The sequence below is a fragment of the Colletotrichum abscissum genome, assembly GCF_030869225.1.
Source record: "Colletotrichum abscissum strain IMI 504890 chromosome Unknown Scaffold_121.1, whole genome shotgun sequence".
In the NCBI taxonomy this organism is placed as follows: Eukaryota; Fungi; Ascomycota; class Sordariomycetes; order Glomerellales; family Glomerellaceae; genus Colletotrichum; species Colletotrichum abscissum.
In genome coordinates this window covers 1-17822 of record NW_026850012.1, presented here as the reverse complement: position 1 = coordinate 17822, position 17822 = coordinate 1, and the positions used below count along the sequence as shown (strand labels likewise).

Genomic DNA, 17822 nt, shown 5'->3' with positions numbered 1-17822 from the left:
ACACAAACTGCAGGCCGTCTTTGTTGATGTCAAACTGCTCTGATGCGAGGGCTCCAAGCCGGTCAAAGGCCCACACTCTCATGAGAGATCCACAGAGCGTGAAGCCCATCACGAAGCGTCGGGTGTCCTGTGCGGCGAGCACTTCCCTCGCATATCTCCCAAGGTCGATCCAAGCTTTGGAGGCGGTGTCGGCAGACGGATTACTCTTCAGTTCTCCGGGTACTAGTATTTGCTTCCAGTGGTATGGAGGTCCTTTTAAATCATCGACAAAACCAACATCCAGCCTGCGGTCCGCCGTCGAACCATGCATTGGCGTGTTGAGCTAAGTTAAGAGGCTCCGCTGATGTGTCGCGTTGGACTTCTGGGCTTTTGCAAGTAGCGCCAGCGTCTTTACGATGTCGGCGAGCCACTCCAACATGCTTTTTTCGTTCGGATCCCGAGGCCATCCCTCCAGCCATTTTGAAATACAGGCTCGCGGTCATGAAAGCACTGATCGAAAACCTCCGTGGATGCAGCTTCTAGTCCGTCCAATCTTCAAAAGTAAGCATCTCGGAAACCGGGAAGTTTCACGTACGTAGTGCCGAGCTCCTCCTTCGGTATATCGTCAACATATCGGCGATGTTCGGATGTATTGGTAAAACTGGTCGTGCTCCGCAGCCATGGTGTTTGTTGAAGCGAGGAAGCTATTCTTCTCCGGGGGGGGGGGGGGGGGGGGGGGGGGTTTTTTTAAGGGGTTTTTTTTCCTCCCGGGTGGGGGCGTACGTGGGTTTATTAAGGAAAGCCCTTGTAAGAAGGGGTTTGAGGGGTTTGAAGGAGAAGGTGGTGGAGGGAGGGGGGTTTGGGGGGGGGGGGGGGGGGGGGGGAGGATGGCGTGGTTTCTGTAATGGCTCTATGTGCCTCCCAGATGGTGGCATCATCGAGTTTACTAGAGAAAGCCGCTTTCAGAAGTGGTTTGACGCGATTGAAGTCGAAGCTGTCGGAGGCTGCGGCCGAGATAAGTCTGAGGAGATCATTTTGTAAACTGCCGCAGCCCGATGTCGATGGTAGAGATGTTGAAAGGACGTGGCTTTGCAAGGCAACCAGGAGAGGGAGGGTCAGGTTCCGAAGATCGGTAAATGATTTAGAGGGGTTAAGCAGCGAGAGCCAGGGCTCGTACCTTCCTGGCCGAGTTGATCTACTGAATCTGTAGAATATGGCGTCTTTTCCCTGGTGTTTACGGACTTGAAAGTACTGCGAACATCATCAAGCCCATTTCCAATGGGATTGCGCTTGATCTGTTCTGATAATCCGGTCATGGCGGATGGTAAGTGGTTGGTCAGTTAGCGGATGGGGTTTGCGGGCTTCTGCATCTTTGGTCGGCGACGCGGCTGTCGGAAACTTGATATTCCGAAGCCAACAAAAGACACTGCCCAATCAACGGCTTAAGGATGAGCCCCTCTTCATGCTAATCTGATTGGAGGGGTTGCTGGAGAGCCCGGACGATAGCGAAATAAACAGTCAGGGAAGCAATGCTCAGTGTACCCATTGGGCGTGAAGCCAGGGGCCGTATGAATAAGTTGGTGATCATTGACTTTAGGATAGCATCGATCTTCCGCCCCTCAAGGTGCCCAGGCGAAATAGATCCGGCCAAATGCATGTCTTGGTTTGCTTTGCTGGATTGACAAACGCATTGGCAGATTGGTCAGCGTCACTGGGGTACGGGGGTCTCAAGATATGGCAGGCTGGAGAACTACTGTTTGTGCACCGTAGCTCGAGATACGTAGCTGATGCCCCCGGCACTGCCAGCTCTTCGAGCGGAATGTCATGCAGTGCATAGTGAGAGTGCGCGATTGGCCGAGGACCATACGGATGCCGGCACAGACTCCAGCGCAACTTGGCTAGAGGAACTTGCATCTAAAAGCGCGCGCGTACGGCACATTATTGCGAAAGGGGAAGCTTGCGTGAGAAAATACGCATAGTGACACAACGCCTGGCCTGCCCGTCACGTTTGCCGTGATGAGTTATATGGCAGTCCAGCGCCATCAACGAAAACTAAGAACAACACCTGACTGGCTGTTCAATCCTCGCTTGATTCCATCACCGAACTGGGAATCAGCATCTGCCATGACTGCGCCTCTACGCGCCGCGCCTACCGACAGCATCTTTGAGCAACGCGACCCTATGGGGCGCTCGCACACGCTCGATCCTGATGGGGGCGTGGTGCTTGTCCTAGAAAATACGAATCCAGCTTTTGCCCTGTGGGATCAATGCACCACCGCCGGGCTTCAGGAACTTAACCTGTGGTACGATTCGCACCATCCGTGCTCGGAGACAAGGCCAACTGGCAAAGCTGACCATTTTGTACAGCCAGCCTGACAGCGCAACGCATCCTGAAACACGCGCCAGAGGCGAGCACGCAAGACTCACATCAGTCTCGTGGAATTCGATTTCGGCATTAAAGGCAGGACCAAAAGCAGAAGGCAGCTTCAGGAAATTGAGCAAAAAGGACAAGAGAAAGAAGAGGAGGCAAGAAGAGTCTAAGTCTCCAACGGTCGCGAATATAGATCCACTACAGGCCCAGCAGATGACTCTAAGCAACACAACCACACTTATCCCCATCCATTATGCCACTGCCGACCATACTGGAGGTCTGTCATCAGGCTTGAGTCCACAGTCCAGCAAGCAGGATGAATACGGTCGCCGAGTTCGGCAATGACATCTGAATGGTGCTGAATCCCCACGAGCGGAGATCCGTGCATGCAAAACCTTCCATCAGAAGTTGGAGGCTATGGCTTATGCGCATTCAGTGCACAGGCGGTGGCAATGCTAATTCTCCAGGGGAAAGATCCTGGTGGTGGAAAGGTGCAGTCAAGAAGCACAAATGCACGGCTACTGTAGCACACCAATCAAGGACCACTGTTCAAGACCAACTACATAAGAACCTCCCCATGAATCTGATAGCCTTATTCGAGGGAAGGCGCCTCCTTTCGCCACCTCCCGAGACTGTGCTCTCCGTTGACAAAGCAGCCTCGTCAGATTCCCCTCCCCACGCGCAGCTGTGTCTGTTTACGACTACTAGATTTCTTACTGCAATTTACCCTCCCCTAGGCATTAGTAAGAGCCCGATCATCCCTCCTAGGCAAAGGCCGCATGTTAACTTCGTTGATCTTCCAGCCAGTCAGGGCCGGCAGCAGTGTCGCTGGTCTCTTCCCTAAATACCGCAGATCCTTCTTGCTTGATGGTGGACATCAGGGGTGCTGTCAATTGTCTAAGCGCTCTTGCAAGCGTCAAAGCGTCATCCAGGTCATCTTCGTCGCCCTTCTTGGAAATGACAGCTCGTAGAGACTCTAATTTATCCCTGAAGTCTTCATATATCGCACGGGTCGCCGGAGGCATGGACGTTAGATTGGAGGTCTGAGTTTCTTCGACTCCCGGTGATGCGGACGCAGACGCGAAGACAGCTGCATGATGATTGTCGTTGCCGTCCATCTCGAGAACTAACTGTCCCTTTTACGATTAGGCTACCAGGGATTGAATGAGATGACTTTAGAGCTCTGGAATGGTCAAAGACACTCACTGCGCGATCAGTTAGTACTGAGCCTTGTGTTTGGTCACAAATCCGCGCACTCACCATAAGCATGGATCATGCCCCTAAATTTCGGACCAATATAGCGCGACCCGAGGTTGATCAGTGACAAAACAAGTGACCAGAGGGAGCGCAGGTAATACAGAGGTTGATGGATAATAGTTTTGCCGATTTCGATGCTCTGCTAACTGGTTCTCTTCCCGATTTCTGCCGTCTTTGTTAGCAGGTCTGCCAGGCACCCCTACACTGAAGGGCATCGACGTCATCGCTCGGAACATCTCCCGGTCTTCGGGCCATGGCGCTCTGGGCAACGTGAACAGCTGACCATGCAGTGCTATGTATGCTTGAATCTTTTGATGGTAACAATCTTGTCTCTTGAGGAAATTTTCGGAGGCATTTCGAGAGCCCTTTCGTTACGCACCGAGCCATGATGCTTGGCGTCAACGGCCGTTCTCTGCCAAGAGTGGCGCTAGGGAAAGTAGCAAATGGGCGTGTACTGTAGCCACATGCAACACCCATCATCTCAGACTAGCCAATGTTTCGAGTTCTGTGTCAATGTTGCCACGTGGTTGTGTCGATTAGGTCAGTGGTCGGTGGTCGCAAGCGGGTGCCGACAAGTCACCCCTCAACGGATGAACGTGTGGCAGATAGCTGGCTTCAAAAAAATGCCCTGCTCATCCAACGGGGACCTGTAGAAGTGGTGCAAATGGAAATGAAATACGGATGTAGGTACGAGGTTTCCCAGTAACAGTTCCATCGGAGGCGGCAAGCACACTGTCGGTGGTCGCAAGGGCCCATCAACTACCAGATCTTGCAACAGGCAACTTCCAACACGTGGCGGTGGCCACACCCGGCACCCATTCGCTTTCATATCTCTGCATTGCATTGGTCGTTGTAGGATACATTACCAACCAACCACAGGAGGAGATGGTAGACCCTGAAAGTCTCAGCTCTCGATCCATGATAGGTCGTGCACTGGGTTGGGGTTTATGATAGTAAGCGTCAAACTTGCGAGCTTCGAATGAGCAAACGGCCGTAGTTGCCCTCCAGTGGGTGCGATCTGGACCAGGCCCAGAATATGCGACGAGGTTGTGGATGCAGCGACATATGAAGCTAGCATTTACTCCGGGAGCACCCGGCCGGAGCATGTTTTGGACGTGACCTTTCCCGACGCCTTTTTCGGCGTGGCTCCTGCGTTCTTGAGGTCCCATATCGGCGAAGCCAGCAGACTTTCCCCTTGGCTTTCAGCGAGCTTTCTTTGAGCGACCGTCAGCTTTTACCGAGCGGGGCCTACATCCGCCGACAATACGGCCGTGGAGCTGTTTGCTCCTGTCACACATGAGCAGCATCAGCTTTCAGCAAGCAGTGCGCCCCCGCATTGACTTTAGTAGGCTGAAGCGTGAACCAACAGCCGAGAGAGTCACTTTGTCATGTACTGTACTTAGTGTGTACCTATCAAAAACTTGGATAGTACGGGAATGGGGTTGAACGCAACTGGCAATACATCGATTGAATTTGTTTGGGAAGGCTACCGAGCGTACGTCAAACACTCTTCCAACTGAGCGCGTCTTGACTGCAACCTATCCCGACGCAGGAGACACAATCATGTCTTGCAGTGCGCGTAACCTCAGCTTGAATACAGGCTTGACCCACCGCAAGCACCAAGATGAGCCGGACCACCGGGCGCCAGCCTTCAGCTTGATCTTCAGAACACCTCCACTCAAAAGCGCTGATATTTGGTACGGCAAGAATGTGGGATCCCGTACGATGAAAGAGCATCGCTAGTGATGACTGGAGGCTGAAGCTGATTATCAGGATACACCACTGCCTCCCTTGCATTCCGAGTCGTTCAGCGATTTTCCTCAGGTCTCTGGCACCAATCTAGAAATGCCTTAATTCGACGACAAAACGGAGATATGTCGTGAGTGTTGTTGTGGTTTCGCACGACCCAACCCTTAATCCAAGAAGCCAGGTCCACGGCTTCGGGATCGGAGTGGTGCCGGGCGGCTGCTGAGTATTGTGACGCAAGGTCTTTGTTCCTTTCCTGAGGCAGATACTTCACAAGGGCTTCGAGAATCGTCGTCAGGTCTGCCGAGCTTGGCACTCTCTGCTCAGGATCCGATACCGATGCTGCCATCAAGAGAGCAAGCGCTTTCGCGCCGTCTTCGTTTTTGACAAATGCGATTAAAGCGGCCGCAAAGTTGAGAAAACGACATCCGTCAGGAGTCGACGATATGACTGCGAAGCTTGTCTTCAGAGCATCCGAGTTTGCAATGGATACATCGATTTCCCAGAGTATCGGTATGCCATCTGTGGCTACAGTGCAGCCAAAACCCTGACACGCGAGGAGTGCTTCAGCATGAACATCGTCATTGGCCGCAGCGTACAACCAGCAGAGCTCAACCTGAGGCGGATAGTCCCATTGGCCCTTGGCCGCGTAGGTCGACGTTTCGAAGTTGGGCGAGCACGAACGAACTCGATCCAGTGGAGGAGATGCGTCGGAGATCACAAGGGAACAAGGCGTTTTATGGAAGTTGGCTGCCTCAAGAAGAGAGCGGGAAAATTGTAGAGCGGAGACGTCTGGCTGGGCTGGCAATGGTGGGCTTGGCTGACTTCAACCTTGACACAGTGTGCTTTCCAGCATCACTCACGGCTGCTCGGTGATAGCGCCGTTAGCTGGTGATTGTTGTTCGGAACATCTCAGGTGTCTCCAGGCTATGTCACGCAACCCCTGCCTTGTGCGGGCGGTGCCGGTCAGCGACGCAGCAGTGGCACGAGGGAACTCGCTGGTGGAGTGTGTTGGACCAACTACCTTAGTAATGAGATTTGCCAGGTCGGTGAACTAGCTATGGTCCACCAACCCCCGTATCTAATTCGGATCCTCCGCTTCGATGCTCTGCCACGTCTGTTCTTGGCAACCCCTTGCCAAGCTCCAGCGCGTGGTACAATATTGGGAATGTGAGCAATTCCTACAGGGGTCAGCGAAAAGGGATTCATCTCATATTCAACACACTTCTCTCTTTCCGCACGGACGTTTGATATCTTGGCACCAACACAGTCTGGCTTAGTACGGGAGTACTTAGCCCAGAAAAACCTTAAGTTGACAGGGGTGCTCCATCCATGGTTTGGGGCAGACATTGGCTTCGGTGTCATCACCAGCAGGGGTTCTAAGTGGGTTGGAAAGCCGATTCTGGATTACCCAACCTCTGTTACTGGAGATGGAGAGCTTGCCCAAGTGTTTGGCATGTAAATCTGTGAGCCAGGGTTTAATATACACTGTGTAAGCATCAAAAACGGTTTATGTGTCTGTGCGGAAAGAGATCAGAGAGTTGAAGAAGGTGAAGGCCTTTTCGCGGACTCCTGTACCGCCGATATTCTGCCGTGTGGCCAGGGCGTACACGAACTGAAGAAAGCTCTCGCGTAGCTTCTCTGACCCAGGCCGATTGGTGAGGCGTGTAGCACCCTGCTGCGAAGACCAGGGACCTCACTGGACCCCGCCGGGGTTTACAGTAGAATTCGAATTTGGTTTCCGTCCTTGCGGGCAGAAATTGATCTGTGCACAGACATATATGGTCCCGTTTGCTGACAGGATACATACTGATCAAGTACATTCATCGATGACCTCCACAGTAAGGCCAGAATCGCTTCTTTACTGAGGTTTTCTTTTTGACCTATGTTGCATACTGTACAGTTTTGTGCACATGTCGCTTCCTCTCTCACAAACATTCTCAATGTTCGAGAAGCCGAAACCTGCTGTGATGGGTCTCCACAAACCTCTGGTCATGGCTATAGCAACTGGTTTGCGAACAAAAATGTGGGTCAGGATGGCGAACGACAGTGCGAGTGGCAACGCGTAATCAAGAGCTACTCCAAAGCATCCATAACCGGCTTTCACAGCATTCATTCTCGCACATCTGATCGTGGTCGCATGTACACAGTAAGAACGACTATGGGCCCAGCCTGTGTGGATCAAGTCCAAAAAGATGAAGTGTGTTGCCAAGAGGAAGCAACATATGATCAATACTATAGAGACTACACTTGCCATCGCTGTTTGTGGACAACATGGGTCTATTCCATGGACACAGTGTAAATGCAATTCCTGACTCCGGCTATGGGGGCCATCAAGCAGGTACCGTCAGGGCATTGTCGTGTGCTCTGTTGGCAGACGGATTCACAAACATCTGTGCGCGGATCAATTTATGCCCGCAGAGAAGGAAACCGATCTGTATCCGATTTAGGAGGCAAGGATATCAACGATGGTGGAGAACATGTAGATAATCATGCGAGCCCTGAATAGCTTAGCCGGGGCGTAATAAACTATGTATGTATCCGATTTGGACACGAAAGCCATGACCCAATGAGGAAGCCACGGTGTTCATCCGTTCCTGGCGCAAGCCATTTCTGGAGTGTTCAGTTCTGATCCCCGGTATCTTTTGCGAGGTCCGATTGCTCCCTACCGTCAAGACAAGCCCGTGCGCTCAGAGACTTGACAGAGTCTGATTGAACAAGCCATGCTTTTTGCACGTTGCTGCTATAGGTGTTTGTCGATTCACCTACGGGTATCTTGATGGTAGTCAGAAGCCAAAATCTGCACCATGGAAAAAAGCAGCATAAGCAGGCCCTCACCGTGGGTCTGTCTTCTAGGTCACTGTGGTCTTTCATGAAGGAGCACAAAGTCTGCATTTTCCGAGATACAGCTATGTGCGAATTCCATGTCCTGTTAGCACTGATTGCAATTCGGGCGCACAGGCCACAGGTACTTTACGGGACCTCAATATACAAGCGTAAGCCGAAACTGTCGACGCCGCCAGGCGAAGTTTGGATACTAGCTGGACCAAGAAAGGTTGTCTCATGTCTACTCAAGTAGCCTTATAAGCGGGGTTCCTGGTGGAGCATTGGCACAGTGTGGTCGGTGATAAGGTACGCTTAGGCTTGGCAAACATCCAAAGTTTTGTTGGCTCTATCCTGAGTCAGCTTTTCTCTCGCCCAAGAATATTCAGGCAACCGATCCCACTTCCAGCTTCTCATTCTCGCGATCTCACTTCAACCGTGCTATTTCCTAAAACCGTCGACTATAGCCTTCGCGCGTAGGCCTTAAGAGGACTATTATGCTAACGGCAAGCAGCGGTACAATCATCAAGCGAATACGCTAGGAGCAACGAAACCTATGCCTTCCCCAGTAGAATCAACATAACGAGAAAAAGTATATAATCCACCAGAAGCGCCCTTGTATCTTTTGCCCGCGCTTCTATAACAGTACAGCTGGATTCTTGCATAGGTTAGGAGAGAGCTGTTGTCGGAAATGCAGGCAATAGTTCTGGATTCAAGTTGCATCGTACGAGAAGATGGTATTGCCATTCAGGTCTTCAGGGCTGCATCGTGGACTGGAGAGCTCCGCTCAAGTAGCCTCGAAAATGTTTCTATAGCCGCCGTTTTCCGTACAAACGGTTACTGGCCTGGTGTCTGAGTTTGCTAGTGGTTGCTCACATCTGTACCCTTTTCAAGGAGAAGCCGTACGATCTCTTGACGGCCTCTATATGAGGCAGCGTAGAGAGCGTTGACGTACTCGCCGCCCTGTGCGTTGATATCTGCGCCTCTATCGAGTAGAAGCCGTACGATCTCTTGACGGCCTCTATATGAGGCAGCGTAGAGAGCGTTGCCGTACTCGCCGCCCTGTGCGTTGATATCTGCGCCTCTATCGAGTAGAAGCCGTACGATCTCTTGGTGGCCTCCATCAGAGGCAGCGTAGAGAGCGTTGCCGTACTCGCCGCCCTGTGCGTTGATATCTGCGCCTCTATCGAGGAGAAGCTGTACGATCTCTTGGTGGCCGTCAGAAGAGGCAGTCTGGAGAGCGTTGCCATAGAAGCCGCCCTGTGCGTTGACGTCTGCGCCTTTGTCGACAAGAAGCTGTACGATCTCTTGGTGGCCGTCAGAAGAGGCAGTCTGGAGAGCGTTGCCATAGAAGCCGCCCTGTGCGTTGACGTCTGCGCCTTTGTCGACAAGAAGCTGTACGATCTCTTGGTGGCCTCTACATGAGGCGGCGTAGAGAGCGTTGCCGTACTCGCCGCCCTGTGCGTTGATATCTGCGCCTCTATCGAGTAGAAGCTGTACAATCTCTTGACGGCCTCTATATGAGGCAGCCTGAAGAGCGTTGCCGTACTTGCCGCCCTGTGCGTTGATATCTGTGCCTCTATCGAGGAGAAGCTGTACGATCTCTTGATGGCCTCCTTCAGAGGCAGCATAGAGAGCGTTGCCATAGAAGCCGCCCTGTGCCTTGACGTCTGCGCCTTTGTCGACAAGAAGCTGTACGATCTCTTGGTGGCGTCTATATGAGGCGGCGTAGAGAGCGTTGCCGTACTCGCCGCCCTGTGCGTTGATATCTGCGCCTCTATCGAGTAGAAGCTGTACAATCTCTTGACGGCCTCTATATGAGGCAGCCTGAAGAGCGTTGCCGTACTTGCCGCCCTGTGCGTTGATATCTGCGCCTCTATCGAGTAGAAGCTGTACGATCTCTTGACGGCCTCTATATGAGGCAGCCTGAAGAGCGTTGCCATAGAAGCCGCCCTGTGCGTTGACGTCTGCGCCTTTGTCGAGCAGAAGCCGTACGATCTCTTGGTAGCCTCCAGAGGAGGCAGCGTAGAGAGCGTTGCCGTACTCGCCGCCCTGTGCGTTGATATCTGCGCCTCTATCGAGGAGAAGCTGTACGATCTCTTGGTGGCCTCCATCAGAGGCAGCGTAGAGAGCGTTGCCATAGACGCCGCCCTGTGCGTTGACGTCTGCGCCATTGTCGAGTAGAAGCTGTACGATCTCTTGATGGCCTCCTTCAGAGGCAGCATAGAGAGCGTTGCCGTACTCGCCGCCCTGTGCGTTGATATCTGCGCCTCTATCGAGTAGAAGCTGTACGATCTCTTGATGGCCTCCTTCAGAGGCAGCACAGAGAGCGTTGCCGAAGTGGCCGCCCTGCGCGTTGGCGTCTGCACCTTTCTTGAGTAGAAGCCGCACGATCTCTTGGTGGCCTCCAGAAGAGGCAGCGTAGAGAGCGTTGCCGTAGTGGCCACCCTGTGCGTTGACGTCTGCGCCTTTGTCGACAAGAAGCTGTACGATCTCTTGGTGGCCTCCATCAGAGGCAGCCTGGAGAGCGTTGCCGTAGACGCCGCCCTGCGCGTTGACGTCTGCGCCTTTGTCGAGGAGAAGCTGTACGATCTCTTGGTGGCCATCAGAAGAGGCAGCGTAGAGAGCGTTGCCGTAGAAGCCGCCCTGTGCGTTGATATCTGCGCCTCTATCGAGTAGAAACTGTACGATCTCTTGATGGCCTCCTTCAGAGGCAGCACAGAGAGCGTTGCCGTATTGGCCACCCTGTGCGTTGACGTCTGCGCCATTGTCAATGAAGAACCTAGATACCCTTGAGAGTCCACCGAGGCAAGTATAATACAGGCATCCTGCTTTAGGTAACCCAGGCTCATCTTCCCAAGGTCTATCGGGCTGATAAAGGTAGCCCCATCGTGTGAAAGTGGTTTCTTCTTGGAAAAAGGTTGCTATATCGTCAAAAGTCTCCTGGGACGATTCCGCCAACTGGGCATGTATCAGTGCTACCTCTGCAGCATACCGTGCCAGAGGGAATGTCGATCTCATGGTCTGGAATTCGCAGTCAATGCTTTCGATGTATGTGAAGCAAGTCGTCGCGATTGCCCTACTGGCCATTTCGAGGTTGAATTGGCTTCGTTCCACCAAGTACTCCTTGACTGAAAAGTGGGCAAGCTGTATTTCTCTTACTATTACCTCGTCTCGCTCGACCTCAGCGATTGATACCAAACTGGGACAGTAACATAATATGTCGTCGTCACGAAGTAGTCTGCGTTCGGCGTTAAACTCTCGTTGGCTTTTCTCTATCAGCGTGGCAATCACGTCCACAGCTTCGGATACTGTTAAAGGTCTTTTAGCATGGACGAGAAACTGTAACAGCCGAAACGCATCGTCCTTGAGCTCCGGCGCTATACTCTGAAGCATGCGCTGATACGTTTCGTCGAGATCCCGGGGCAAATTGCGTAAAGCTTCTCTGATGGCCTGAGGATGGAGGCATTGGGCAAGGCTGTCTAGCTGACACGCCGCCCATCGAAACCTAAATTAAATGTCAGAGCTTCATAGCATATCAAGGTATCCTTGCACACCTACATCCCATCCGCTCCGTCTCCAACCTGGCTGCGTATTTGATTCAAGAGATCGTGAGGTATTTTTTTCTCCTTGAAGTCAGGCCGCTGATGAAGCTCGTGGCCGACATAGGAGCGTATATCGGCGTTAACAGCCTCTTTGCTCAGCAGCTTGCAGTTATCTTCGCCGAAAAGCCGAGGAATCTCGCGTTGAAATTCTGCTTCGGGCCGCCCAGTCACGACGAGCTTGGTCTTCTTCGTGTTCGAGCTACTGGAAAGTCGTCGAACCCAGGAAAGGAGCTTGTCTCTCGTCGTGCATTCATCTAGAGCGTCTAGAACGACGGTGATGCGGAGGGAGCTCTGTAGCATCGACTCGACACAGGCGGAAAGAGCGTTGACGTCTGGCTGTCGGCGGCCATCATCGCTAGAGGTGAATAGTCTGTCGAGTACTTTTGTGGCCTCTATTTCCGTGCGATACAATTGAAACGCCAATGAGCGTAGTAAGTCATCCAGTGATTGCTTCCTCGTGTCGTTAAAATCGAAGAAAAATCTTAGCGTAGGGTGCGCTCCCGTTTTCTCAAGGTGATCGAGAATTGTCGTGCTCAGCACTGTTTTACCACACCCTGCAAGACCATAGAGCCATAGACATTGGCGTTCTCCAGCCTCCCACTCCCGAAATGCGGCACTTTCCAGCAGCCAAGTTCCAGTGCCGGCATGCCGGCGTTCTCTCGCCCTCGTCGCGTTGGTCGACGGATCTGCAGGTGATAGCCAGCGATGAACCTTCTCAACATGCTTGTCGTTTCTAGAGGCTATCACAGCGGTCTTCGTTCCAATCACATCTTCGTGTACAGAGCTCAGATCTTTTTGGACTACCTCGAGTTAGAATGCTAATCAAACTCGGATTGCCATACTAACCCCGGTCTAACACCTCCCCGATTGGCTTTTCAGCCTCGATCTTGTTCGGCGGAATTTGACGCAAAAGGTCCGTCGCGTAAGCAGCCGCCGTCATCGCCGCGAACCCTTGCCATTCCTTGTTCTTGTGTGAATCAGAATAGTCACAGATCCCACGGACCACCAGGCATGGGAAGTGGTTCATAAGACCAGCCGCCTCCATCTCAAAGCATAGGACGCCCTTCTCTCTTGCCATGGTATCCCTGATCTTGGCATTTTTCATCAGTTGATTGGAACTAGCAATCAATCCATAGTGGATGGCGGGATTGTCGTCAAGATCGTTTCGTTCAGTCCGATGCACGAGGTGAGCTGGAACATCGCCGCACGCGCTATCGCATCCGTCCGCTCCATTCGGATGAAGGACGTCGGATCGATAGAGCCTATCGCTTTGCGAAGAGGGCCGCGCGTATGTCTTTCGCAGGCGGGGCCACCTTGCTAGTGCTTTCTCGATGTGCTCATTGAGCTGATGTCCCTTTCTCTTGTACCGACTCTTGAGTGCGCTGACGGCTGTTCGCAACACTGTCGGTGGTTGGTTCAAGAAGTCGGTATGCTCGAAAGGAATGTCCCGATTCTGAATAGCCTTTCCAAAGTCGTACTGGAAGACGCCGCCTTTGCCTCCGTCCCGACTACTAACGACGATATCCCCAAGCCGGACGTCATGCTTCGGACTAGGCGCGCCCCCGCCGATGCCGATCAGGAGTCCAATGCGCACATTGGGGAAGCTGTGCAGCATGTCCCGCGCCACGGCAGCAGCAGCATTTGTGCCGTACTCTCCATCAGGCAGTACAGCAATCACTACACAGTGAGAACCGATTCGACCCAGAGCATAGTTGTTATTGTCGTTTTGTGCGACCGGGGGCTGTTCTTCGTCTTCGTCGTCAAGGAAGGCCTGTGCCGCATCGAACTCAGTAGGGATTGCGCATATCCAGCCGACCGTATACTTCGCGACGTCTGCCATGACTGTTGATTACTGTACCGCGTAGATGAGAATGAAGCTCCATCCGTTGCTAGGGTTCCAGTGGCCATTGAAGAGGGGATAACTATGCAGATTCGATCGAGCATAAAAGGTGATAATAACAAAACGCGGAGCAAGTTGGAAGGGGAGACGTCGGGCTGATTCGCTGTCTCCCTCCCTGCGCATGTAAGATCAGGCTCTGGACGTAACTTGATTTTAGCGTCTTCATGCAGCAATACGCAGCTGGATGCAGCTGGCTGTGTCAGCTGTGAAGTTGATTGGGGACGAAGATTGGCTGCATCTCAGCCATGCTTGACGGATAATGGAGGGGGAAGAAGATCTGGGATTAGGGGAGAACCAGTGGTGGGATTTCCCCTCTTTCCAAATGCCCTTGTTGAAAGTCATGTAAAGATGGAAATTGGATGCAGTGAAGATGAAGTACATCAGTTGGCTACGAAAGGGCTACGAAATGAGAATCTGGCCAGCCGGGTCGCGTCAGGCTGTGGTTCGCATTCAGTGACCCTCCCTGCTTTCCAGCCCAGTAGGCCGGCTCACTTTAGATGATTTTCTGCCTTGCGGGACAGACTAGGAACTCGTCCAGAATGTTCCATCCTTGCTATGGGCCCCACCTAATAGTCAATCCAAACTAATGCAACACTGCCACCCTCATTTAAAGTGGCTATGGCCCGCCATCGGGCGCTTGCCACGTTTCAGTTCCCTCTGTGCCTTTTTCCCCCGAGCCAATTACTGCGACCATGACTGGAGATGACTGGCTGTATGAGATCAGCAGCGATGATGAAAATGATCATCGGGGAGGCTCAGACATCTCCGACTCTGACGGGGAATTGGATCACGGCACTTCCCCGCACAGTCAGCTTCCACCTGTTCCTGGGGCGTTGCCATTCTTGGACTACCACAGATGGGCCTCAGGCCAGTCATACGATGAACAGCCCCCGCGTTGGTTGCTTTATACAATGCAATGGAAATTGACCTTGAACAGTAGGAAGGCGGTGGAACAAACCGAGCAGAACCTTGTTATAGCCCCGAGCGACTTTTGGAAAGAGGTGCTCTCGTCTAAAGTCGACGGGATTGTTGCCTCGAAAAAGAAATCTTACGAGACCAGCGCGACGACAATCGTCATGTCGGTTCCCAATGATCGATCCGAAGACAAGATCACAAAGCATTTTCAAGGGCAACAGATTGATTGGCCCGTTGTGGAGAGGCAACTACAAGGATGGAGCCAGCTTCTCCGCGCTGGCAAGCGTTTGAAGGTTTATGTGCAGCTGGACTATGTGGAGAGTCTGTCCACGGGCCGGCCCGCTGGACGAGGCGCTACCGCGATGGGCCTTGCAGAGCGGAGTGCACGGATGGATGCCGAGCAGGAGGCTGCTGGCGAGGTTGACCCGTGGAGGCGGGTCTATCAGCTCATGAGATGCCCGGGTGCCCCGTGCGACAACGGACAGTGGTGCTGGCAGGATCGCGCCCGAAAGATGCACCACAAACTGCTTGATCATCACATGAGAGATCTTGTCCGGTGGGTACAGCAAGGCCATAGCTTGGATACCCATGACGATGTCCCAGAGGAGATCCGGGCGCAACTGTATGCCCAGGAACAACAGGGTCGCAAGCGCAAGCGGCAGGATTCGGGTTCAAACTCTGCTAGTCATGTCCCCGTGATCATCCACAACCATATTCCAGACTATGTGGCAGCGTCGGACAGAGCGTCACCAGATCTCGGCAGCCCAGTCAGCCCGCCTCCCCGTCCACTTCCCCTCTGCGTGACTGGGCTGAGGGACGACGCTGTCGAGGCATACTGCAAATGGCATTGCTCCAAAGTAAGAAGCCCTACCCAGAAACGATACTTCGAGCTTGCATACAACCTGACGCTCGAGAGGGGACTGGATCTCGAGCTGGTTCATGAGGATAACGATGCTCAGTTCTTCATTGAGCAGGGCGTGCTGGAAGGTGTGGCTCGCCGATGGGTGCGGGATATTCAGGTCTATCTCGAGCATGAACACAGCATCGTAGTAGCATGATATTCTTATCTAGTTGATTGCTTTAGTCCAGCGGCTCGTCAATGGAGATCGAACAGTTGTAGAAATGGCCCCTGGCACTTTTCTTTCGCCGGCCGACAATCGTCACACATTCCTCCAGAAACGATCGGAAATCAGCCCGTATGAATCCTTGATGTTCGTTCCAGACCTGTCGGATGAAGTTCTTCAACTCGCCAAAGTAATGCTCAATAGGAATGATGTCTGGCGAATAGGGTGCCGAGTACAGCAGCACTACTCCCGCTGCCGCGCACATGTCCCGTATGCGGTCCGAGTGATGGAAAGAGGCATTGTCCATGATCAACACAGACCGGGGCTCGGGCCAGCGACCACAATGTAGTAGGAGTATCTCGATAAAACTCTCGAAAACTTTCGCATCAGTCGATCCCTCATATACCCGGAAGTGTATCACCCCATCCTGAGTATACGCCGGCAGGATCTGGTACCTCCGACCGCGGTGAAATCGCTTGATTTGACGTGGCCGCTTCCCTCGAGGAGCCCAGCCTCGACGGCGTATACCGATGCTCTTATCTATGCCGGATTCGTCCACAAACACCAACTGCTCGGATCGGTACTGCGAGATCTGGTGCATGAATTCGTCTCGCAGGTCTAGGTTACGCTCTTGGGCGACATTCTGTGTGGCTTTCTGGGACCATTTATCCTTCCTCAAGGTCCTGCTAATGCTGAAGCGCGACACGTCGGCTTCGTAGTATTTTCGAAGAAAGGCAGCCATCTGATTCAGGGTCAGACATGGGTCAACAGCGAGGTTGCCGCGCAGGGCGCTCAGCATAGGAGGCGTGATCGACTTGGGGCGGCCAGGAGTATTTGTCGGAGTCTCTGTGGTTCCAAAGGTGCGCAGTTTCGAGCGGATTCGGCGTACAGTTCGTGGATGGCAACCGACCAGATCGGCTATGCTATCATCAGTGGCGGTCGTCTCACCCAGCAACTTACTGTAGATAATGTTTCGAAGAAGATCACGCGAAAGACGAGCAAGATGAGGCGCCATGATGGCAAAGCCCGTTGCTGAGCCTGCTGACTTTTCTGGATTTGTTGGCGGCAAGTTGAAAGATCATTCTGGTCACACATGGTAGTGATGACTCGATGGAGAGGCCACGGTGTTCATCCGTTCCTGGCGTAAGCCATTTCTGGAGTAATCAATCCAGAGCCCTTGCTAGTAATATGTGCGAGGCGGCCAGGACTCGCACTGTGAAAGGCGTCCGTGCGCTCAGAGAATCAAAAGAGTTTAATCCAACAGGACATGCTTTTTGCACGTAGCTGTACATAGTCCACAGAAGAATGACCTCACCATTTTCTGAATCTTGCAGCCAAGAGCTTCCGTTAGCATTGGTTGCCTCAAGGGGAGTCTAGTTTTGCCGAATAGCCTTTTTGGATTCAGTACCTGGCCATGGCCATTGTGGCCATTAAGCGTGAAACGGCCATCTGTCTTGTGGATTCTGCTAAGCCGACGCCCTTCATCCAATGGTTGCTAGATGCACTTCAACTTGATTAGATGGCGAACAGTACAGCACTGGACCATGTACAGTAAGCGTCAAGAATTCGATGTCCTTGTGGAAAGAGATGCAAGAATCGTCGACAGGATGAAGCCCTTCTCGTTGATTGCTGTAATATGTAGTACAGAAGAGTCGCCGGGTGCCCGCTGACGAAAACGGAGGCTGGGGACAAAACATCGCTACTGACACGGATGGCGCAAGAATAACGGTCGGCACTGTGCGAAGCACCCACGAAACGTGGTCGCGACTATCGTGACCGCTAGACACTGCGTGCAGGTCAGGGCAATCTTTTCGGTAGCTTGAGGAGTGACCGCCAACGCGTGCATCTTGACGCACACGGCATGATAGGCTGTGGTGAAGTTTCGTACGATACGTGGCGCCGACCGAAACACGGGCACGTCTGAATTTATCGATAGGGTCCTATCAGCAACGCGCTCCAAACTTCGCTTGCTGGATAATCGTGTAGCAGCAGCGCGCAGATCCTGCATACCTGCCGGCAGAAGGTGATGCCGCCGTCCACCCTCAGCAGCGGGAACGCAAGCGAAAGAAATCGAGTAGCTGGGAGAATCACAACCTATGTCTAGGCCGCAGAAGAATTCCACCACAAGGCGCGTACCAACCGAGCGGACGACGTGAGCACGG

General features: G+C 52.9%; 8 protein-coding genes across 8 annotated transcripts; 3 read left to right on the top strand and 5 right to left on the bottom strand.

The window, feature by feature from the left end:
* Positions 1-771: 771 nt before the first annotated feature.
* CABS01_16644 (uncharacterized protein) lies at positions 772-1295 on the bottom strand (the record flags this gene model as incomplete). Its single annotated transcript, XM_060549974.1, has 2 exons — positions 772-1109; positions 1157-1295. The coding sequence occupies 2 exons, from the start codon at positions 1293-1295 to the stop codon at positions 772-774; spliced, it is 477 nt and encodes a 158-aa protein (XP_060404541.1).
* An 808-nt stretch (positions 1296-2103) lies between these two features.
* Positions 2104-2695, top strand: CABS01_16643 (uncharacterized protein; the record flags this gene model as incomplete). The annotated part of the gene is made up of 2 exons (XM_060549973.1): positions 2104-2282; positions 2347-2695. 2 exons carry the CDS (start codon positions 2104-2106, stop codon positions 2693-2695), a joined length of 528 nt encoding a protein of 175 aa, XP_060404540.1.
* A 437-nt stretch (positions 2696-3132) lies between these two features.
* On the bottom strand, positions 3133-3468 carry CABS01_16642 (uncharacterized protein; the record flags this gene model as incomplete). The annotated part of the gene is made up of 1 exon (XM_060549972.1): positions 3133-3468. One exon carries the CDS (start codon positions 3466-3468, stop codon positions 3133-3135), a length of 336 nt encoding a protein of 111 aa, XP_060404539.1.
* Positions 3469-5414: 1946 nt separating this feature from the next.
* CABS01_16641 (uncharacterized protein) lies at positions 5415-6011 on the bottom strand (the record flags this gene model as incomplete). The annotated part of the gene is made up of 1 exon (XM_060549971.1): positions 5415-6011. A coding segment is annotated over one exon (597 nt), but the record flags the coding sequence as incomplete, so codon positions are not given.
* Positions 6012-7266: 1255 nt separating this feature from the next.
* On the top strand, positions 7267-7422 carry CABS01_16640 (uncharacterized protein; the record flags this gene model as incomplete). The annotated part of the gene is made up of 1 exon (XM_060549970.1): positions 7267-7422. One exon carries the CDS (start codon positions 7267-7269, stop codon positions 7420-7422), a length of 156 nt encoding a protein of 51 aa, XP_060404537.1.
* A 1615-nt stretch (positions 7423-9037) lies between these two features.
* On the bottom strand, positions 9038-13621 carry CABS01_16639 (uncharacterized protein; the record flags this gene model as incomplete). Its single annotated transcript, XM_060549969.1, has 3 exons — positions 9038-11684; positions 11738-12581; positions 12628-13621. The coding sequence occupies 3 exons, from the start codon at positions 13619-13621 to the stop codon at positions 9038-9040; spliced, it is 4485 nt and encodes a 1494-aa protein (XP_060404536.1).
* Positions 13622-14373: 752 nt separating this feature from the next.
* Positions 14374-15654, top strand: CABS01_16638 (uncharacterized protein; the record flags this gene model as incomplete). Its single annotated transcript, XM_060549968.1, has 1 exon — positions 14374-15654. The coding sequence occupies one exon, from the start codon at positions 14374-14376 to the stop codon at positions 15652-15654; it is 1281 nt and encodes a 426-aa protein (XP_060404535.1).
* A 22-nt stretch (positions 15655-15676) lies between these two features.
* Positions 15677-16675, bottom strand: CABS01_16637 (uncharacterized protein; the record flags this gene model as incomplete). The annotated part of the gene is made up of 1 exon (XM_060549967.1): positions 15677-16675. One exon carries the CDS (start codon positions 16673-16675, stop codon positions 15677-15679), a length of 999 nt encoding a protein of 332 aa, XP_060404534.1.
* Positions 16676-17822: the final 1147 nt, after the last annotated feature.